This window comes from Lontra canadensis, unplaced genomic scaffold, assembly GCF_010015895.1.
Source record: "Lontra canadensis isolate GAN:19392208 unplaced genomic scaffold, GSC_riverotter_1.0 scaffold56, whole genome shotgun sequence".
Taxonomy (NCBI): domain Eukaryota; kingdom Metazoa; phylum Chordata; class Mammalia; order Carnivora; family Mustelidae; genus Lontra; species Lontra canadensis.
The window spans coordinates 3,326,299-3,347,148 of NW_022631050.1; the positions used below are offsets into that span (position 1 = coordinate 3,326,299).

The window sequence follows — 20,850 nt, forward strand, 5'->3', positions numbered from 1 at the left end:
TGTGAGCAGCATTGTCAGTCCTAGTTAATAATAGCCTTAGGCATTCTGAAGAGAAGGAAGTTTCAGATCAAGGATAAAATTCCTCTTTAGTTTTCAGGGTGAATATATTGAGAGTAAAAAGATGGAGCTTTGTTTGTTTTTTTTAATTTGATAACAAGTCAAATTATTGGGGCTGGTATTGGAAGGATTAGCAGTACTGGTTTTAACTTACTGTTATGTTTTTTTCTCTTATTAAAGGAAAAGTAATTGGAAAAAATGGCAAAGTTATTCAGGAAATAGTGGACAAATCTGGTGTGGTTCGGGTGAGAATTGAAGGAGATAATGAAAATAAACTACCTAGAGAAGATGTAAGTATTATGTGTAATTTAATTTGTCTTGCTTGCTTTTGTTTTCTTTTTTTCTTTCTTTCTTTTCTTTCTTTCTTTTTTTTTGTAAACTGTTCTATTCCTGCCTGACTTAATAATGTTATTTTATATTTTGGAGATCATTTTGGTGAGTTATATCTAGTCTCTGATGCAGTGTTTTTTTTTTTTTTTAATTTTGTTCTTATAATACTGCTTTCCATGCTCAAGAAAACAAGTCTTCTTTCAGTTGTGAGCCATGAGATCTTGGTTGGTTTCTCAGTACTTCAGTAAAAAGCCAATTTTTGATAAAATGGTTTCAGTTTGAGAATTTTAAGTTTTGTACTTAACAAAACAGTTTGTTATAAAGGTTTTCTTAGTAAATAACCATGTACTTAAACCTATTTTAGAATCTGAAAACACCGATCATTTCTTAATTGAAATCTGTAACCTTTCATGTTGCTATTAATTGTGACAGCAACTTTCTGAAATTTCCTTTCCTGTCTCTTCTCACATGTTCATGTTTTGTCTACAATGCTGTTCTTTACTCCTCAAACATAACTTTAAGGATATCTTAACTTCGGTGGCTCCAGTGGCTTAAACTTTGTATGCCTGTGAATGAATATAAGGCAAGGATTTTCTCCCAAATGATCTCTCAGGAAGCAGCTTCAGTTTTGCACAATGGATTATTGCTTGGAGAGCTCGTTAGCCTGTTGGAAAGAATGCGTCTTCCCTAGAAGAATGAAAACTGGTCAGAAATCTAGCCCAGATAACCTCATATCAAGTATTGGATGTTGTAAAGATGCCTATTAAGGAGCCACTTCCTTTATTCCTTTTAATTAGAATGTAGAGACAAAAAAAAAAAATGAGGAGAAACACATGACTTAGTATTACAGACGTGAGTACTTGCAGCTGAGATTGGTTTCATCCTACACTGCTTCCAAAATTGCCATAAATCTCAAGTAACCTTTACTCTTAAAGCAACCCTCCCTCCTCTTGCCTTTGAGAGGAGTATTAAAATTGAGGTGTCATTAAAATTCAGACTTCCCCTTTAATACCCCCTAATTTTAATGTATAAAAGAATGGTGATCCATTTGGCATACAACCACTCCATAAAATTGGCTTGGATATCAAATGTTTATTGGTCAGGGCCTTATATGAGTCAACTAAGAATTTCTTAGTTTGATAGGAGTAACTGCTCTTCTCTTAGATTGATTTATCCCTAGTTGTTTCCAGTATTTAACACTTGGTTGCAAAGCTAATTCTTTGAAGTCTTTTTTCATAAATAGGAACTTCCGTGTACTTTACTGTTTGTAGTTTTGGTTATTGTTACCCACGTTTCTGTGCCAGGGTTAAGAAACTTAAATGCTTATAGAAACCAAGCAGATTATTAAATGATGAAGCAGGTTGGACTATACAAGCAAGATACAGGGATAAGAAGATACATGGTCTCTTTCTATAAAAGAAGCAGACGCTGCTTAGCTTTAATCTGGTTGCTATATCTTTCGATATTAAGAGAAACTGGAAACTTACAATAATATACAAAATTTAAAAATTTTCAGAACATTGCATGTTAAAACAAATTTGAAGGTTGGTATTCACTTATTTGGGGCCACCATTTCATAATTTAAGCTGTCAAAATCCCCTGACAGACTCTGTTGATAGCTTGTTTACGCTGAAGTTTTTGGTGACCACCTTTAGCCTGAGATGATCTTGCCCACCTAGGTATCATAGCAGTTATTGTCTATATTATTATGTATTTAATGATTTTCTTTCAATCTTAAATTTTTTTGTTATCTTACCAAGCCACCTTATGAACTCTGAGACCAAGAAATAAAGTCTGAATTCCCATATTCTCTTTTTCTCTGGCCCAGTGACATGTATGTACAGTTGCTCAATATTTTCAATCCGTTTTTAAGATTGGATTTGAGTTTTTCATTAAAAGAAATATACTTATGTAAAAGTTAGGGTATAGTGTGAAAAGTAAATGTGTATCTATGTCCTGTATGTGTATCTCCTGTCTCCATTGTGTCTGATAGAATTTAGACTGTTGTTGGTTGCCTTTTCATGTCTTTATTTTGCTACTAAAAATAGTGCTACAGCAAATATCCCTTCACTGGAGAGTAAATTCCTGGAAGTGGGTTTTTTTAAAAGATCAAAGGGGTAAAAAGCATTTAAATTTTTAGACTTTAGTTTTCCCACACATTCTTTCCACCAGTGTCAGAAACGGGTCTATTTTCCACATACTTGCCAATAGAGAGTTTTAATTAGTGCCATTCCAGAAGGTGTATATGTTCTCTCTCTATATGCTGAAGACATTTGAATTTTTTAGTTAAGCAGCTTCTCTTTTGCATATATTTTGTCTTTATTACTAAGTTATTAGAAGTTTTGCATTTTAAGGAGCTAGTCTTTTTTTATTTGTAACAAATACTACTACTTTGATTATTTCCCCCAATATAAATTTAAAAATTTTTTTTTGTTGTTTGGTTGGTTGTTTTTAGATTTTTTTCTGTATGACTTAAGATTTTCTGCATTTTGTCCTGCTTGGCAAGATATTTCCTATATATAGATCATTTAGAGATCCATTTATATTTCATTCTCCAGGTTTTTTAAAAGTGTATAAATTATTAACTCCCAATGGGAATTTTTTTTGGGGGGGGGCGGTGTAAGATATTAGAAACCAGGGATCCTGCTTTATTTTTCTGAAGTGCTAGTTGGTAATGTCAGTGCAATCTATTAAATGTAAATCATCAGTTATTAGTATCTTTTTTAAAATCTAGAAATTTCGCTGAAATAACTTTTAGAAACAAATTTGTATATTCAGTATTAATCACTCTTTAAAATTTTTTATTATGGCTCACTAGTAACCATTAAAATATTTTGTAAACTATGTGTCTCTAAGGTTATGTTCTTACCTATGCTTTTCTCTGGAGGTAGCTGTTGGTGATAGCATCTCAAATTCAGGGACAAGGTGCATTGTATTTCTTATTCCTTGCAGATAATCTGTCTGGAATGATTTTCCCTTTTTTACCTACTTGGTAAAATTCTATTTGTTTTTAACATTTACTTTAATAATATTCTTAGGAGTTCCGCTTAAGTTTCCACATCTGGGGTGGCATAATCCAAATTCTATTTAATATTCCTGTGTTTTTCACTGATACCACTAATGCTATGCATAATTCAGTAATGTTTAGTATCTTTTCTGAGATTGTGATTGCCTTTAGAATAGAGGCTTTGTTTTATTTATCCTTTTTCATTAGTGTAGATTCAGGCAAAGAACAAGTAGTTGTTACTTGGAATTAGGTAACTGGATATGAAATTGGCTGACTCATTTGCTAACTGTCTGACTTTGGGCAGATTGCTTTCTCAACTGTAAAACTGGGAGTATTTTTTTTAATTGGAGTATTTCTTAAAGTTACTTTCTAATGACTATTAAATTAGATACAGGTGTAGAATAATACACTCCTAGAAATACAGTATCTGCTTAAAACATTTTAGATCTTTATTTTTTTTAAACCCCTCCTTCATTTTTTATTAAATTTGCATTCATTCTTACCTGCCTATGACTTACTGAGGACAGGGTCAAGACTTCTTACTTCCTAAGCTTAACTTATAGTCCTTTTTTTCATGCCCTCTTAAGCCATTCTGTTAAAATAGCTGTTAGGAACTCATCTGTAGAATTAAGAAAACGAGAGACACTGAAACTAACTAGGGGAGTTTATTTAGGCTTTACTCATTTTTCCTTAGCCATTAGGAAGCTAGTAGTGTATATTTTTGTAAATTGAGTGAAGTTAATCCTTTGATTTGCTTTAATATTGGTGACTAAATATTGGCCCATATCAGTATTTATTTTACATTGTGTAAATGTTTGTTTGTGGCACTTCTGTTAATGGTCAGGAAGCACTACTTCCAGCACATAATAACAGTTTTTTTATGTGAGCACATATTAAGGATGACCTACCTAATGTGCTTTACCTTTTTAAAACCATCACTACCAGGTGATCTGTCTGGTCTATAAATTTATACCAGTTTGAAGGAAAATTTCTTTAAAAGGTGGTTTATATATGGAGAAGGACTGAATTAGAAATTAGAAAATCTGGTATTTTAAAAGTAATTTAAATTTTCAGCCTACTTAAGTTGTAGGGCAAATGCTATGTGTTATTGAAAACCTATTGTAAATTCTATTGATTTTTTTTTTCCCTTGGCAGTTTATTTTTACATCTTGAATTTTAGTATTTAATTATAAATCCCTTGTTTTAGAAAAGTTTTCCAAATTATATATTTGTATGTGAAATTTAGGCTAGAACTTTGTTAAAGTATGAAATACTGAGGATGTTTTGTTTTCTTACAGGGTATGGTTCCGTTTGTATTTGTTGGCACTAAAGAAAGCATCGGAAATGTGCAAGTTCTTTTAGAGTATCATATTGCTTATTTGAAGGTTTGTATACTGTTCACATTCATATCACTGTTGCTTTATATGTTAAACTTTAAATTACATCAATTTTATATTTGTATTAAATTTCAAATCATCAGATATTTTTGTTAATTCAGCTTCAGATTTACTCTGTTCTTATATGAGAATTTAGGAGTAAAAGGTCTGTTGCCATAATAAAATTACTGGTCTTATGCACATTGTTTCTCTTTTTCTCTGAATTTTTACGTTCTTCCCTTACTGTTTAAGAAATGGTCTCACTTGTGTTCCTGTAGTTTGATTGTCATCACCTTACGTATATATGTGTGTTATACTGAAACCATTTTGTTTTTAGCTTGATGTTTTAAATGCAAATGGGGAAGGGAGTAAGATGGGCTTTCTTCATAACTGTGGTATTTGATCAGAGGTGATACCCCATAGCCATCATTTGATAATTCGTAACCATAAATTATTAAAAGTTGGAATTGTCATTTTCTACTTTTATTACTAGGTTTCTCTTCTGATACCCTCAGCACCTCTGTCTCTAGTAGGTTTTCCTTTTAGTCACTCTGTCATTGCTGCTATGTTAATATATTAAAAGCACACATGATGATGTCATTCTTTTAAAACTCATGTTTAATCTCCATTCAGTTTGGCATTTTAAAGCCCATGCTTTATCTTCCAGTACTCTACTACTTCTTAGCCAGGAGCTTTGGTCTCATCACCTTACCTTCATATTCTGTGTGACCTCGGTTTCTGAATGACCAAGTCTCCTAATTCATCTAGGCCACAACTCAGGTGTCACCGTTTTGATGGAAAAGTAGGTTAATAGTCCCTCTCCTACATGGCACCTGTATTTCACTTATCAGAGTTTTAATTTCTTGAGGGCTGAGTCTGGTAATATCATGTAATTATTTGCTAATTAACAAAACATTCGTCCGTTCATTCATTGTGCCAGAACTAAAACTTGAACTGTGAATATTGCTCTAGCATAAAAAACATTTATTCTTCTCTGTAAGCACCAAAAGATAGTTTCTTTTAGGCTTGTCTATTAAACATAACTCTTGAAGGTGGAGAGTCGTTTTTCTCTATATTGTATGCTTTGTAGCACTTAGCATACTCCGTGCTTACCAAGGTATTCACTAAATGTTCAGTGAAATGAGTCAGCAGATCCCCTTGTGAATTCTATTTACTAGGTACACAGTTATATTTTACCAAATAATTGACTAAGATCACAGCTTCTTTCATTGGTAGGGGGTATAGTTTTAACTGTAGGTTTTAAGAAGGTAAAAATGGTATGACAAAGAATATTTACCCTTTTTTGTTTTGCTTATTACAGGAAGTAGAACAGCTAAGAATGGAACGCCTACAGATTGATGAACAGCTACGACAGATTGGTATGGGTTTCAGACCTTCTTCCACCAGAGGGCCTGAAAAAGAAAAAGGATATGCCACTGATGAAAGTACCGTCTCTTCTGTACAAGGTTCTAGGTCTTATAGTGGAAGAGGCAGAGGTCGTCGGGGCCCTAATTACACCTCCGGTTATGGTAAAAAAAAGTTTTTTTTTGTTAGTTGTTTTAGTTTAGACACTTCAAAAGTTTTTGCTCATTGTTATTTAGTTTGTTATTCTGTCTTGGCTTTGGGGGCAGGAGATAGTTTTGAGATACACCTGTGGTAGTGAAGGCATAGTTTATGTTAATGATAGTAAAAGGTATATGATATTCCAAGCCACTTTGTAATGAGATCAAACATTGACATTTTGTTAAGTTGGCAGTTCATGATCATTTTTGTTCTAAGTATTTAGAGTAAATCTAGGTGGCATTTCTATATACATATTTGTATACAAAAATGTTTACATATCAAAAACCTAGTAATTGTGATGATACTGCTAGGAATCATCTTTTGCCTACTCTCTAGGAAAGTAATAATGAAAAATAATGCTAATCAGTGTGCCAACATTGTTACTAGTACATCTGTACTAGCTTTATAAAATACACTTTATTGGCTCACTTGGCAGTTTTGAATATAAATATCTCACATCTGAAATTATTTTACGAAATGACACTTCATTAAAATGAGGGCTTTTTAAAAAAGCCAGAACCAAATTAACATTTTATAAATGAATATTTTTCTAAAATGTATTTCAGTGTGAGGATGGGGCCCTAGCCCATGTAGGAAGGGGCCAGTGGATGGTGGTGGTCAACAATTCTCTAATCCTGAATTTTCACTTATTCTTCTTCAGCTTTGGAGTTGTTCCATTTTTCTGCATTTGGAGTTGGATCTTAGCAGTGACCTGATTTTTGTCTTCCCTCGTTCTCTTCCCTTTCTCTTTCTCTTTTCTCCATTCCTCTGTGCTCATGATAACTGCTTTAGAAAAAATAATTCATAAGTGTTTTCCAAAATAGAAGGCATTTAGGGAAAAATGGATAAACAAAGCTTACAGTGTGCAGATTGCACACCCAGATTTCATGTTTGAAGGATCATCTAGTGATTCCAGAACTATATTAAATTTGCCTTTGATTGTTGTGTAGCTGAAGGGTTAATTATACCTTCCCTTTCATATATTTCCATGTTCTCATTTCTTGATAGTTTTTATTATTTAAAGTTAACTATTGAAACTTGAAAGCAACATTCTAGTAAAGTAAGTGCTTATTAGCATTTGAAGGGCAGAAAATTGTGAAGTACTACTGTATTTCCTGAAAATACGTTTACTACAAAAGACAATTAACCAGTAATTTCTTTTAAGGATTTTATTTATTTACTTGTCAGACACAAGTGAGAGAGGGAACACAAGCAGGGGGAGTGGGAAAGGGGGAAGCAGGCTTCCCACTGAGCGGGGTGTCTGACGCAGGGCTTGATCCCAGAACCCTGGGATCATCATGACCCGAGCCCAAGACAGATGCTTAATGACTGAACCACCCAGGCGCCCTGACAATTAATCAGTAATTAAAGAGAAATTATAGTGAATGATTCTGGAAGTACAGATTACTAGTACAGATAATCATATTTGGCTTTTTCGATGATAGGATGATGAATTCATTGAAGACTTTTATAAGCCTCTGTGGGAATTCAGCTTACTGATGAGGCCAGTCTTTTTGCAAAATGCCTTTGTTAACAGTAGATAAAATTTTTATGAGTTAGATAGTAAGTTGTAATGAGTGGTAGAGGAATAACATCTGGATTGAAGAAGGTTATGCAAGTTGTTCAGTAGATGGCACTCTTACCTCTGAAACTTTGCACACTGGTCATAGTGTTACATTTCTTGAAATAGCTATTGAATTTAAGTGAGCTTGAGAGAAAAACCATTTGAATTTGGTTATAGATCATCTCTTACCTACTTAATATCAGGATATTTAGGTGATAATATGTAAGTTGTATAAGAAACATTTGTTCAGGGGTGCCTGGGTGGCTCAGTGGGTTAAAGCCTCTGCCTTTGGCTCAGGTCATGATCCTAGGGTCCTCAGCTCAGGTCCCTCTGCTCAGCAGGGAGCCTGCTTCCTCCTCTCTCTGCCTGCCTCTCTGCCTACTTGTGATGTCTGTCTGTCAAATAAATAAAATCTTTAAAAAGAAACATTTGTTCATAGTGTCTCTGAAGTTGGTATTTTCCTTAGAGTGGGTGATGTTTTAAAGCTAATGGGCAACATTTTAAGACACAAAATAAGTCTTAAAATGAATGGATGACATGTTGAAGTTGATGAAATATAGTACTTAGCTATTAAGTTTAATGTACGTGAACATTGAAAAAGGATGTGAAGTGTCTTCAGGCGTGATTTTAGAAGTTTCAGAGGGGAAAATCTGATCTACAATTCCGTTAAAAACAGGTTTTATTTGTTGGAGTCATTAAAAATTGGATTAGTTTCATGAATCATTTTAGGCCTGTTTTCTTTTTTCATTTTAGAGCTCTATTTTAAAAAAATTTTGGGTTCATGAACTTAATATTTTACAAAATTAAGAGATGGTTGTAGTGATTTCAGCAGTGTTTTGATGCTTTAACAAATCTCAAACTTAAAAGCTTAACATAAATTTTTTTATCTTACAGTTTTCTAGGTCAGAAGTCAAACATGAGTCTCAGTGGGCTAAATTTTTGTTTTTTAAGATTTTATTTATTTGAGAGAGAGAGTGAAAGAGAGCACAAGATGGGAGAGGGTCAGAGGGGGAACCAGACTCCTTGCTGAGCAGGGAGCAGGATGTGGGATTTGATCCTGTGACTATGGGATCATCATCTGAGAGAAGGCAGTCACTTAACCAGTGGAGAGCCACCCAGGCACCCTCAGTTGTCTAAAATTGTCAGCAGGGCTGTGTGTCTTTCTTTGAGGTTCTAGAATAGAATCTGATCCTGTAACAGCTTCTAGAGACAACCTTCATTCCTTTTGCATGTGACGCCCTACCTCTTGTCTTGTAAAGCCAGTGACTGCAGAGTTCTGCTCTCTCTTTGGTTCTCTGCAGCTGAAATGCACATGGTTAGTTTGGCCTCACCTGAATAATCCATGATAATTCCTCTACTTCAGTATCCTTAACCTTATCACATCTGCAAAGTCGTTTTGCCATTCCAGAAACATTTAAGCTTTTTAAAATATGGCTGAAGCAAGAACATTAGCCAGTTCATTAGCCCTTTTTGCTTTTGACTTTAGTATCTGTCTTATCTGTTGAAATCTTTTTATGTTTTAGACCACTCCCCTAAGTATTTAGAATAATAGATTAAGGTTAAAGTTTAGCAAAAATTTCCTTGCTTGTGATAATGAGTTAAATATTATGCTCTATTTCCAGAGAAAATAAAATAGGGACATTTGTAAAAATCTTAAAAATGAAATACTTATCTTCACATTTTGGTAATGTTTTTATGTACTTGTCAGTAAATTGAGAAATTCTTACACATTCTAAAAGGTGTATTCATGACTCTTGGAATAATAAATTGCCATTACTCTAACAAATCTTGACATCATTTAATACATTTTTTGTCATTTGGAGAGATAAATGTTTGGGAGATTCATTTTCTTTTGTGAGATCCTCAGTCCCAGACACTTGGGAATACTAGAAATTTGCTCTATTTTTTCCCTAAAATATAGTTCCAATGTATTAATCATTTTTATATAATTGAGTGGTTACATCCATATTTTAAAAAAAAGAATTACCTGTAAAGGAGAAAGGAAGTTGTTAGGCTCCTTCATTTGTTAAATTTTATTTTGGGTACCTTAATACTACTTTTGTACATTGGAAGAGTTCTTACATTTTACTTTCATCATCAAGGGACTTGAGTTTAAATGTAGGGAACTTGTAGTTTATCATGGAATTACTTTTATTTGGGAGATAAAGGAACTTCAAAATCATGCAACAGATTCCTTTTTCTCAAGAGAGATTTGTTAGGCACATTGTTAGGTGTCTGGGGGCACTTAGAGGTCCACTGTTTTAAATACAGACCAAGTGGGTTGTAAATCCAAGTGGGTTGTAAATCCAAAGGGGGAAAAAATGGAAGACAACACATGACAACATTGCATGATAGAAACACATTGCTTTTAAGGAAATAAAAGGAGAGAAGAGGTCTGTTTTCAGTTAAATTGGTCTGAAACTAGGAATTGAACTGGGCTTTGAAGGAGATAGATTTGGACATATACGATAAGAAGGGGTGGAAGTGGCATCCCAGAATTAAATATTAGATGTGGGAGTGAGTATTGCAGTGATTGAGTTATCTAAGTCTGGCACTTTAATTGTGATATAATAGTAATGATGTTGCAGGCTTTTATAGAATATTTGCGTTGTTTAAATTTTTAAAAGGTCAGTATTAAAATAGGTCATTGAAACCTTAGAAATACTCTGTCAACCTTTAGAGTCATGATGAATTCTTCTTTTGTCAGGTTAAAGTTGTGTTCTCAGCATTCTTAAAATTTGTAATTTCACATAGTGTATTCTAATTTAAGCCACAATTGCTTGTAAAACATAATTATTTTATGTACAGCCACTAAAAATACACTCTAAGTTTATAAGAGACCATCAGTTATAAGAAACATTGTGATTTGAGAGATGTTAAGAGTGTGAAAAATGTGCTTCCTAGAATCACTGAAATAATGGGGGAGCACAGTACAATTAAACTGTTGCTTTTTCTAAATACGATTAAATCTCCTTTTAAATATTGGGTAGCAGTTTTATTATACTAATTTGTTTTTAAAACAGAAATTGGCCAAATTTGTTGTACTATTTTCCCATACTAACTGCATTTGCATATTATATATGTAAAGTTTTGTGTGTTTTCTATAATACTGTATTGGCTCTGTTTCTGCACATCCAAACCAGTTTTTAATTTTCCACTAGTAGATTTTGTATTACTAATCCAGTATTAACATGTAATTGTTTCTTAGTAAATTTCAAACTCAATTTTTATTTAGCTTTTTTTGAATCCGCCAATTAAGGTTATTAAAATAATGATTTGTAGGAAATAATTTTGGAAAATTTCACTCCTCTTTTTCCCTTTAAAAAAAAATTGGAATCTAATTGGCCTATGTTCTCTTTCCCAAGGTACAAACTCTGAGCTGTCTAACCCCTCTGAAACAGAATCTGAGCGTAAAGATGAGCTGAGTGATTGGTCATTGGCAGGAGAAGATGATCGGGAGAGCCGACATCAGCGTGACAGCAGGAGACGCCCAGGAGGAAGAGGGAGAAGTGTTTCAGGGGGTCGAGGTCGTGGTGGACCACGTGGTGGCAAATCCTCCATCAGTTCTGGTAGTTTTTTATATACTATGTCCGCATCCTTACTTTGTAAACAGTATAACTTTATACAAGCTAATTCATTTCCCAAGGCCACCCATTTTGGGAAGTGTGTTCTCGTTGAGGAAAGTCGTGGAGCATATAGCAAGATAAGGAGAAACTAGGGTGTTTCTTAGTGAAGGTTTAGCTAGAATATTCAGGTCAGAGAAATTTTGGTTGACTGATTCTCTCTTTTGATAGTCCAAGATTTCTTTCTCTAATTTTGGGGGGCTTATGTAATTAGAGTGTTTTTCTTCCCTAGAGTATTTGCGTTATATATTTGTTTGCCAGACCAACCCAGAAAATTCTAATGCACAGAAAGATCTAAGTAACTTTACATACTTAATATTGAAAATTAACTTAGAGGAATTTTTGCTTTACTATGTACTATTTTGGGAACAGAGGAAAAATTGTGAAATTAAAATTTTTTTTTAACTGTTTGAGGAATTGAGCTGTCAAGAAGGCTGTTTAGAAGACTGAAAACTGAGGTGCATAAGCAACTTTTTACTCATCTTTTTATAGGAGTTGAGAGAATGTTTTTCTTAGTATAATGGTTTAGAGGGGAGAATTGTCAGCAATATGTGGACTAGATTATATCAGATACAACCTTTACATATTTTTTTGTATACCACTTTAAGGAAACCACTCTTAATGTTACCACATATGCCCTATGAAAGTTTATATAGTATTTTAAATGTTGTAGAACATACATATATATAATTAAATGTACACCAGACTTGCTTACAAACTACAAAAAACTTGGAACAAATCACAAAATTTCAGGGGCTTTTAAAAAGGTACTCTGGTTCCAGTGATATTCTTTAAGCCCTAAGTTTAGTTGATAGGCATTTAGGGAAATACTTTCTATATTTTAACTACATTACATTGCTATTTCTGGGGTTTATAAAATTGTAGTATGCTGAATTTCACAATAAATGTACTTTACCTAGTGCTTATGATTAATGGATAAACTTAGTGTCTTTTGTAAAGATGCTAGCTTGCTAGCTGTTACCAAAGGAAACTTAGAAAGGAAAAATCGTGATTAGGTGAATTTCTTCTGTAATTTGATTGGTGGAGGCAATAAATGCACATAGGTAAGATGGGTATTTTTTTTCTTATGAATTATATCTTAAAACTTTCCCTTTTCCACCCTCATCCCACCTTACCCGACCTTCACTCTTTTGTTTCTGGAGATGGGAGTACTAGTCAACATTCATTTCTCTATTTTCTTATTACCAGTTAGAATTTGAACCTTTTTTTTTTTTTTTTTTTTTTTTAAGTTTGCTTTTTTGTGTAGACTTGTTTTGATTGCTTCGGTTCATTAATATTGAACATAACATAACAAAGAAGCAGCGACATGTTGAACTCCATAAAGGAGACAAAGTTTAATATTTCTCTTCACTTTCATTTCTCTGGCTTCTGGGCAGGATTAGCTAAGAATGAGAATGTCAAAAGTAGCATATAATAATACACTATTTCCTAATACATTTTCAAAACAAGTCCAAGAAATGGTAGGAAGCTGAGGGTATTTGTTCATCTTCTGCTTTAATTTTCATTGCCATTAAAGTTCTTCATATTTGTTATTTTCCAGGGAAAATAGTGATACAGAAAACATTTTATTTGAATACAGAATATAGGGGGAGAATTGAAGTTTCTTTATCATTAATAGATATTGTTCAATATAGATCAAAACATTACTAATGACTGCAGCTCTCTTAAACAAATATTTCTTGCCTCTGACATGCATATAGTGCTCAAAGATCCAGACAGCAATCCATACAGCTTACTTGATAATACAGAATCTGATCAGACTGCAGACACTGATGCCAGCGAATCTCATCACAGTACTAACCGTCGTAGGCGGTCTCGTAGAAGAAGGACTGATGAAGATGCTGTTCTGATGGATGGGATGACTGAATCTGATACAGCTTCAGTTAATGAAAATGGGCTAGGTATGTAAGCACTTAGGGAAAAGATATATTATTGTATAATACCAATGTATGATGCTTTTTTAAAAAAAAAGTAATGCAATTCGCATATTGAATTTTTCTTAGTATTTACTTCAACAAAGATAGATAGCTTTGTGTCTGTCTGAAGTGTCTAGTTCTCAGATTTGTATAGCTAAATTGGAAATCAGAAGGGTTTATTAAAGTGCCCTTTGATGCTATTAACTCAGTATGGATATTCAAACTGCAAGGCACTTAATACTCTTATTATTCCTAAACCAAAATTGGGCTTTCAGCTTGCCTCTTTAAAATTTATTATAAATGACACTAGTGAAGGTATGTATAATGAGTAGACATTAACTTCCAAAGGGCTAAAATGTTAACTTTGCTTAAAAACAAAAACAAAAAAACCAAAAAAACCTGAATTGTATTGGAAAGGAAGACTTTATTCCTGAATGATGGTAATTGTTGACTTTGTTCAATTAAGAGTTTAAAACCCTCTTAATTTCCAGATGATAGTTCCATTTTTAATCTATTTGAAATGCTTAAAACTACAAAATTATTTTCCTGTCAGTAATGCATGTTGTTTTATCTTCCCTGTTTAATTAGAAAGTTCTCTTTCCCCATTCTTAAATCTTTAAAGGAAAGAAGTTTTTTGTTTTGTTTTGCTTTTGTTTTTGTCAGAATAGTTCATGGTAAACTTTGCAATTACAGATGATAGTGAAAAAAAACCCCAGCGACGCAATCGTAGCCGCAGGCGTCGTTTCAGGGGTCAGGCAGAAGATAGACAGCCAGGTAACTTGAGTGGACCTGTTGACAACACCAGGTCACAAGCATGAAAAAAATGTCATGTGTCTGCTTTCTAAATATATTACACTTAACATGTACACGTGTGCATATACATTCAAGATGTGCATTGCATAAATTGTTTTACTCAACTAATAAGACTACTTAAGAAAATGCATTCTTCCTTCACTCCGTAAATGTTTTAGTAACCTGTCTAATTGAACTAATGTTGTGTCTTAATTTTTTTTCACATGGAAATACTGTTGAGAAGACCATTATTTTGTCCACTTGGCAGATTCTGCATACTTGAGTTTGGGCCTGCCATCCCACGGACTTTGTTATAGATTGTGATTGAGGTTGATTGGCAAAACGGGACAACTTTTGCATGGTGCTGCTTACTATATCTGAATTCAGCACCTCATTTTTGTGGGCATTGTAATACCCACAGTTTAAAAAAAAAGTATAAATGAGAAAAATACTTGAAAGTGTCTTTTTTCTAATAAGAGGAATGCATGTTATGTTTTGTTTGTTTATTGTAGTGTGATGCCTTTTCCCTTACACCTACTAACTATTCAAATTAATAGTACTTACTTATTAGTTTTAGAATGTTTAAGTAGTCATAATTTTTCGTAACTTCAAAGAAACTTTGTTTGCTGTGTCTATATTATTTTGAACATTATTCCATTTCCTGTATACAGAGAATCACGTGTATATTCACAATGAAGAAATTGTGTGCACCAAAAATAAACCCCTTTTAAACTAATAAATTTCTGCATTCTTTCCAAAGCAAATTCTTGAATGTGTTTTCCCCAAATAAAGAATGTAAATTCAAGTATCTTTAATATTTTAAGTTTAGTGGTAGAGACATTTGGGAAAACGGGTTTAAAGGTGTTCCCATTCTTGAAGAAAACTTCATGTTTTAAAGATAGTTGTAAATTTAAAAGGAATTAAATATTGTCAAAAATAGAAAGTTTCCAGAAAATGTTTCTTACTGTTTTCCCTGCTCTTCCCTCTCTCTATAGTGTTAGAAATATCTTTGGGATCAAGAGGTCATATTTACACTGTTTAAAGTAAAGTTGGCATGGCAGTGAATACTGCTGTACTTTATAAATAAGAAAATTCAGACTATTGTTTTGGGCTTAACATAGGGTAAAGAACAACATAATTTTGTTAACTAGGTGGATGGTGGTTTATTACCAAGTCAATGGACATAAAAAACATTGTGGTGTTAAGGAAGAGGCAGAGAGATTTCTGTGTGATAGTAAGTGAAACTTGAGTAATTTGGAGTATCCAGTAATTTGATGATTTGTTCCATACTTATATTTATTCCTGTTTTACTCTTTTCTTGGAATTGCTGCTTCTCCTGTTCAGAAATCCTTGTCTTCCTTGCCTGCCTTCCCTGTCCTTCCCCTAAAAGCCCCCTAAGATAGCATTGATGGAACAGGCACATCATTTTCTCCTTGCTCCTGTCAGTACTTCTAGAAAAGTAGCCTCATCCAAAAATATGAACATTCCCTTATATACACAATCATTTCATTTGTTCTCATTTGCTCAAAATTTTTTGTTGGCTTTAGTATAAATTAAGCAGTGAATATTCCTTATTATACTTAGAAAGTGACTATACACACTTGTGTCCAGTTGATTTACTTGGGCCCCTTAGGAAATTCAACAGTCCGAATTTTGCTGCACAAATGCTGTATTTTTTTTTCCTAGGAATTGTATTATATTAATCTTTAATGTCCTTTCAAGTGGCTTGTTATTACAAGGACTGGCTGTAAACAGGCTTTGAGTCACCTTAGTTTGTTTTTGGTTGTACCTCCCTTTATGGCGGAGGGGTGCTGTCATTTTTTACCTTGCCAGCTAAGTGCCTCTTAATTTAGTTGATAACCATATCAAAGTGTATTATGCTGTGCATGTACATAGTGGATGAAGGGTTCTAAGAATTGTCACATACTCAAATTTAGCAATAAATTTGTGCAGCATGGTTTCCAAGTAGCTGAGTTCTTAGGTGTCACTGAGGGCTAAAGTATAGAAACAGAATTAATTCATTAAGGTGCTCCCCAAACTAGAAATCATTTCTAGGATGGTTTTGCTACCATGTATGTAGACGTAATAATGAAATGGATTTGATAGTATTCCTCTTCCTAGGTTTGGAAACTATTACTAAATGTATTTGTAAATTAACAGTGGATTTATGTGAAGATTTTTATTTTAAAGCTCTAAATTACAATTTGGAAGAAAAGAGGCAGTTTTAGACAGGATACATCTTTGGTGCTATTTCTTATAAATGATTTGTATTCTGAATTAAGTAGTTTCTTTGAAATTTAAGATTCATTTAGTAGTCTCAGAAAATTTTGGATCTTATAAAAAGTAGTATGTTAATTCATGGTCACAAAAAATGAATTGTTAATACCATCCAGCTTCTTTATCAAAATGACTTATTTTCATATAATTTGAACCTGATGGACCATTTCTCCCCTAGTGACTTTTAATAAATACTTTAAGATTTACTTGAGTTTTCCTTCTTTACATTAATTTGCTCTCATCCCGTAAATTAAACTGTATTTCATATAATGAGAGATTTTCCTCCCCAGTCTCTGGTAGAATATAATTCTTTGAAAGAGAACGATTATTTTGATAGTTCTCCAAATTATGAATTCTAAATTGTAAGTCCTAAAGAGAAAGGATTGAGGTATAAATTGAGGCCAAGTACCTGTAGAACAGAGATGTTACACTTGGGTTGACAGAAGTGTTCGCTTGCTTAGTCTCACTATTGCCATCCATGTCCTTGCAAACACACATAACACGTCATTCAGTCCCTTGAGAGAATGTCAAAGCAGGGAAGAGGTGGTTACTGAATTAATGGTGGCCCTTTTCCCACCAGGATCATTGTCCACGTTTTTAGGGTGGTGGTCTGCCATCTTCTGTTAGTTGGCTTGTAGTTTTTTATTTTAGATCATTCAGAATGGTTTCTACTGTGGAATGTGAGAAAGGAACCATGAAATACCACACTTGGATATCTTAGGCTTTAAAACAAAAAACAAAAACAAAAACAACCACTATATTTGAGTAAATCAGATCTGATGAAATTTTCAAATCGAAGTATATATACAGCACACCATGATTTGCACCAGATATGTCCCATTTTTTTTCCCCACTGAGAATTGCAAACACTGGGCTTAGAATGCTGCATTTCCTATTCCTGGTTGTGGATTTCTTATCAAACTTTATCCCACAACTGTAGAGTCAGTCAGAAGCAATGGCTGGATTTCTGTGAAAATAGACTTAAATCTAGGCTTCCTTGGATCTCCAGCTTGGAATTTTCTATTGTCAGCACTAAATCACAGACCTATTTTTCAAGTTTTGTTTTTGGTTGGAGGTGGTACCCAGCTTAAAATTTTGAAATTGGGTTACCCACCATCAGTTTATCTTAAAAGTAAAATTACTCTTTATCCATAAATAAACTTTAGAAATATTTTTCAACACCTGTAATTTTTTTCTCATCTTCAACAGTCACAGTTGCAGATTATATTTCTAGAGCTGAGTCTCAGAGCAGACAAAGAAACCTCCCAAGGGAAACTTTGGCTAAAAACAAGAAAGAAATGGTAAGGAGAATTTAACCTGTAGGTTTTTGTTGTTTTTGCTTTTTGGGTTTTTTTTTTGTTTTGTTTTGTTTTGGTATGGTTTAGCTTTATTTTTACTTTTTAACTTACTGTGTGATCGATCACTTGTTTCCCCAACTAGACAAATAATATTTTATTATTTTTTTTTTTTGGACAAATAATACTTTAAAGACTACTCTTGATTTTGTTCTTGGCCCCAGGTAACTGAAGATATGCATGCTTGAGCCTGGAATACTTTTCATTTAAAATTCCAAATAGCATTTGTAAAATTCAGTCTACCCAAAGATATTGGGCATGGAGACTGTTGGCTTAATTTGGGGAGCAGTAGGCTATATATACCTCTTCTCAGTGATGGATGTAGACCTTTTAAGTTTCAATTCTTTAAATGCTTTAAGGGATTTGAAATGTAAATGAGTTTCAAAAAAAAAAAGGTGAGTAAAATATGTGTTTATTTGCTTAGGGTGTGTTAACTTTATGTCTTTTACATGGTGAGCTTTCCAGTGGTTAAAATTAGGTTCAAGTTTTCAGTAAACAAGTAGATTATTCTGTAATTTAGCACTGCCAGGTACTAGAGATAGAAGTTGAAAGACCAATAGAGGTGGAGTACATTGGTATATGTTTTGAAAATTTAACATTTTAATTCTTTGATCCAGTTTGGTTATGAAACTAAAATTATTTATTAGCTAATTAATGTTTATATAGTTGTTTTCCTCCTCAGCTGTAGATGTCATTTATAAAGAAGTTGAAAAAGTTGTCTCCCTTTGGCAGGCAAAAGATGTGATTGAAGAGCATGGTCCTTCAGAAAAGGCAATAAATGGCCCAACTAGTGCTTCTGGCGATGAAATTTCTAAGCTACAGCGTACTCCAGGAGAAGAAAAGATTAATACCTTAAAAGAAGAAAACACTCAAGAAGCAGCAGTCCTGAATGGTGTTTCATAAACTGAAGAAGTTCCTAGTTTACAGTTCTTTTACATTACATTTTACAATAGTGCTTGTACAAGCTTGCCAAAGATAGAATATGGATCGCCAGTCTTTACATCGCACTTTCAGTTCCTCCATTTGGAATTCAGAAAGGGGAGGGATCCTGAAGATACCATATGTTAAACATACTTTGACACCTACTGTGTTATAAAATATATCATCAGATGTGCCTTGAGAATAGTATATGTAACATTAAAAAAAAGTTGCTGGCTATAGGAAATGTTATTTTGTTTTCCAAATATGGCAGAGATGGGGGGAGGTGGGAGGGATGGGATCCCTAACGTAATATTCTTTATGAAAGCATTAGCTGCTTTTGTTACATTTTTAATAATATGCAACCACTTCTTCACCTGAGGAAAACTAGAATGAAATGCAGTCTAAAGTATTTTGCACTGAATTGTAATTTCTCCATTAGTTTAGTCTGGAAACTGGTCTGTTTTAATGTGTTTTTTAAATGCTGTATGTGGAGGAAAATCTGCAGACCACTGGAATACATTTGTTAAATTCTCATCTGCAGGGACACTGGGTGTTATTGGCAGTGACTGTTCTACATTGAGGCTTTGTTTGGTTTATTTATTAAAGTGTACAGTATTTAAAAATCAAACATAGCTTTAGTTAAAACACTAAGCTGAATTAGTCATGTCCATTTCAGACATAACCTGAACTACTGAAAAGATCAATTTCCAGGAGGTTTATTCTGTATAAAAGTACATGTTAGTCTTCAGTAGGGAATCTTTTCCTTTTTTCTTTTTCTTTTCTCTCTCTCTCTCTCTTTTTTTTTTTTTTTTTTTTTTGATTTTGGTTGTTTGATGTGCAATATGTTTTTGTATGCAGGTAGTAAATAAACTTTGATCTTCCATTTGCTGATTTTTAACTTTCTACTTTTTATACCAAATGTAGCAAAATAGTTGGAGCTAGTAATAGTCTAGAATAGTTGATTGCTTTTTAAAAAGCATTTAACACTTGCTCATAAATAGTATTAAAATATTAATTGGTTAGTTAATCATTTTGTAATGCATCCTTTGAAATCTTAGCACTTAAAATTTAGTCTGTTAGAATAGATTGGCTTAGGGAATTGATCATACATTTGATACTAGTAAAGTCTTTATAATCTTATCAAAGGCAACTTTTGGAAGGCAGTGGGGTAAATCCAGAATTTAGTTTTGGCCTTTGATAATATATTAAAAATTATTTTTATAAAATAATTATGGTGAGCAATTTTTAAATAGTAGACCATTAACTTGGTTTCTGATTCTCAAGTAATTTTGAAGGGTGTCATGTTAATGATTGTATTTTTTGTATGTATTTTAGCCACATGGCTTAATTTTAGGAAGATAAAGACTTCACATAAAGTGTGTTCAGAGTAACAATGATAAAATAATTATGCAGATATATGTGAGGTCATATCAGATGTGGATTTACTAGAGGGTAAAGTAAATCCACATTTGGATTTATGGTGGAGGGTTTTTTTTCCCACAATAGAAATACATAGACCACTGAGCAAGAAAGACAGTCCTTTCTGTCATTTGGTATCTGAAAAGTGTTTTTTATGTGCATAATCTTAGTTTGTTATATACATAAAACTGTTGAGTGATTTTAGTTAATTTATAATGACTGAAAGACATTTCAAGGTACGGCTAAAAATGTATTTGCCAGGGCAGTGTCCATATAACCCCGACCTCAAATTTATTATCACTGAAGGTTAAGATGTGATGGTATTAACATGCTTTTTCCTAAAACCCTAGTAACAGAATTTATAAGTAAGGTGTGGTATGAATAGGGCAGTCGTTGAATTTTGAGTAGCAGTATCAAATAATTCATATCCTGATTTTTAAAAACTTAACCCACAGACACCTTTTTTTAAATCATTAAAGGTTAGAAGTACAATTGTTAGCCTTTTTTTCTTCTCTTCAGTAACAGTTATAGATAAATTATAAGGTATGAGAATTCCCAAATTGGTAAATACGGTATAAATAAAAATGATTTCTTGTTTTCTTTCACGTAGAATAGATGTTACTAATATC

The 20,850-nt window shown here is 33.3% G+C and overlaps 1 protein-coding gene across 5 annotated transcripts in view; it reads left to right on the forward strand.

Moving 5' to 3' along the window:
* Positions 1-19,685, forward strand: part of FXR1 (FMR1 autosomal homolog 1) — a 58,509-nt gene extending 38,824 nt beyond the window's left edge. The window contains exons 10-18 of one of the 5 annotated variants that reach the window (XM_032875425.1): positions 238-347; positions 4,693-4,779; positions 6,092-6,149; positions 6,237-6,299; positions 11,263-11,466; positions 13,242-13,442; positions 14,151-14,231; positions 17,736-17,827; positions 18,614-19,685. In XM_032875425.1, coding sequence (XP_032731316.1) covers positions 238-347; positions 4,693-4,779; positions 6,092-6,149; positions 6,237-6,299; positions 11,263-11,466; positions 13,242-13,442; positions 14,151-14,231; positions 17,736-17,827; positions 18,614-18,784 — 1,067 coding nt within the window. In that variant the 3' untranslated portion in view covers positions 18,785-19,685. Of the gene's footprint in view, positions 1-237; positions 348-4,692; positions 4,780-6,091; positions 6,300-11,262; positions 11,467-13,241; positions 13,443-14,150; positions 14,232-17,735; positions 17,828-18,613 lie in introns of all 5 variants that reach the window. The other 4 variants (XM_032875422.1, XM_032875426.1, XM_032875424.1 and 1 more) reach the window with 4 other exon arrangements.
* Positions 19,686-20,850: the final 1,165 nt, after the last annotated feature.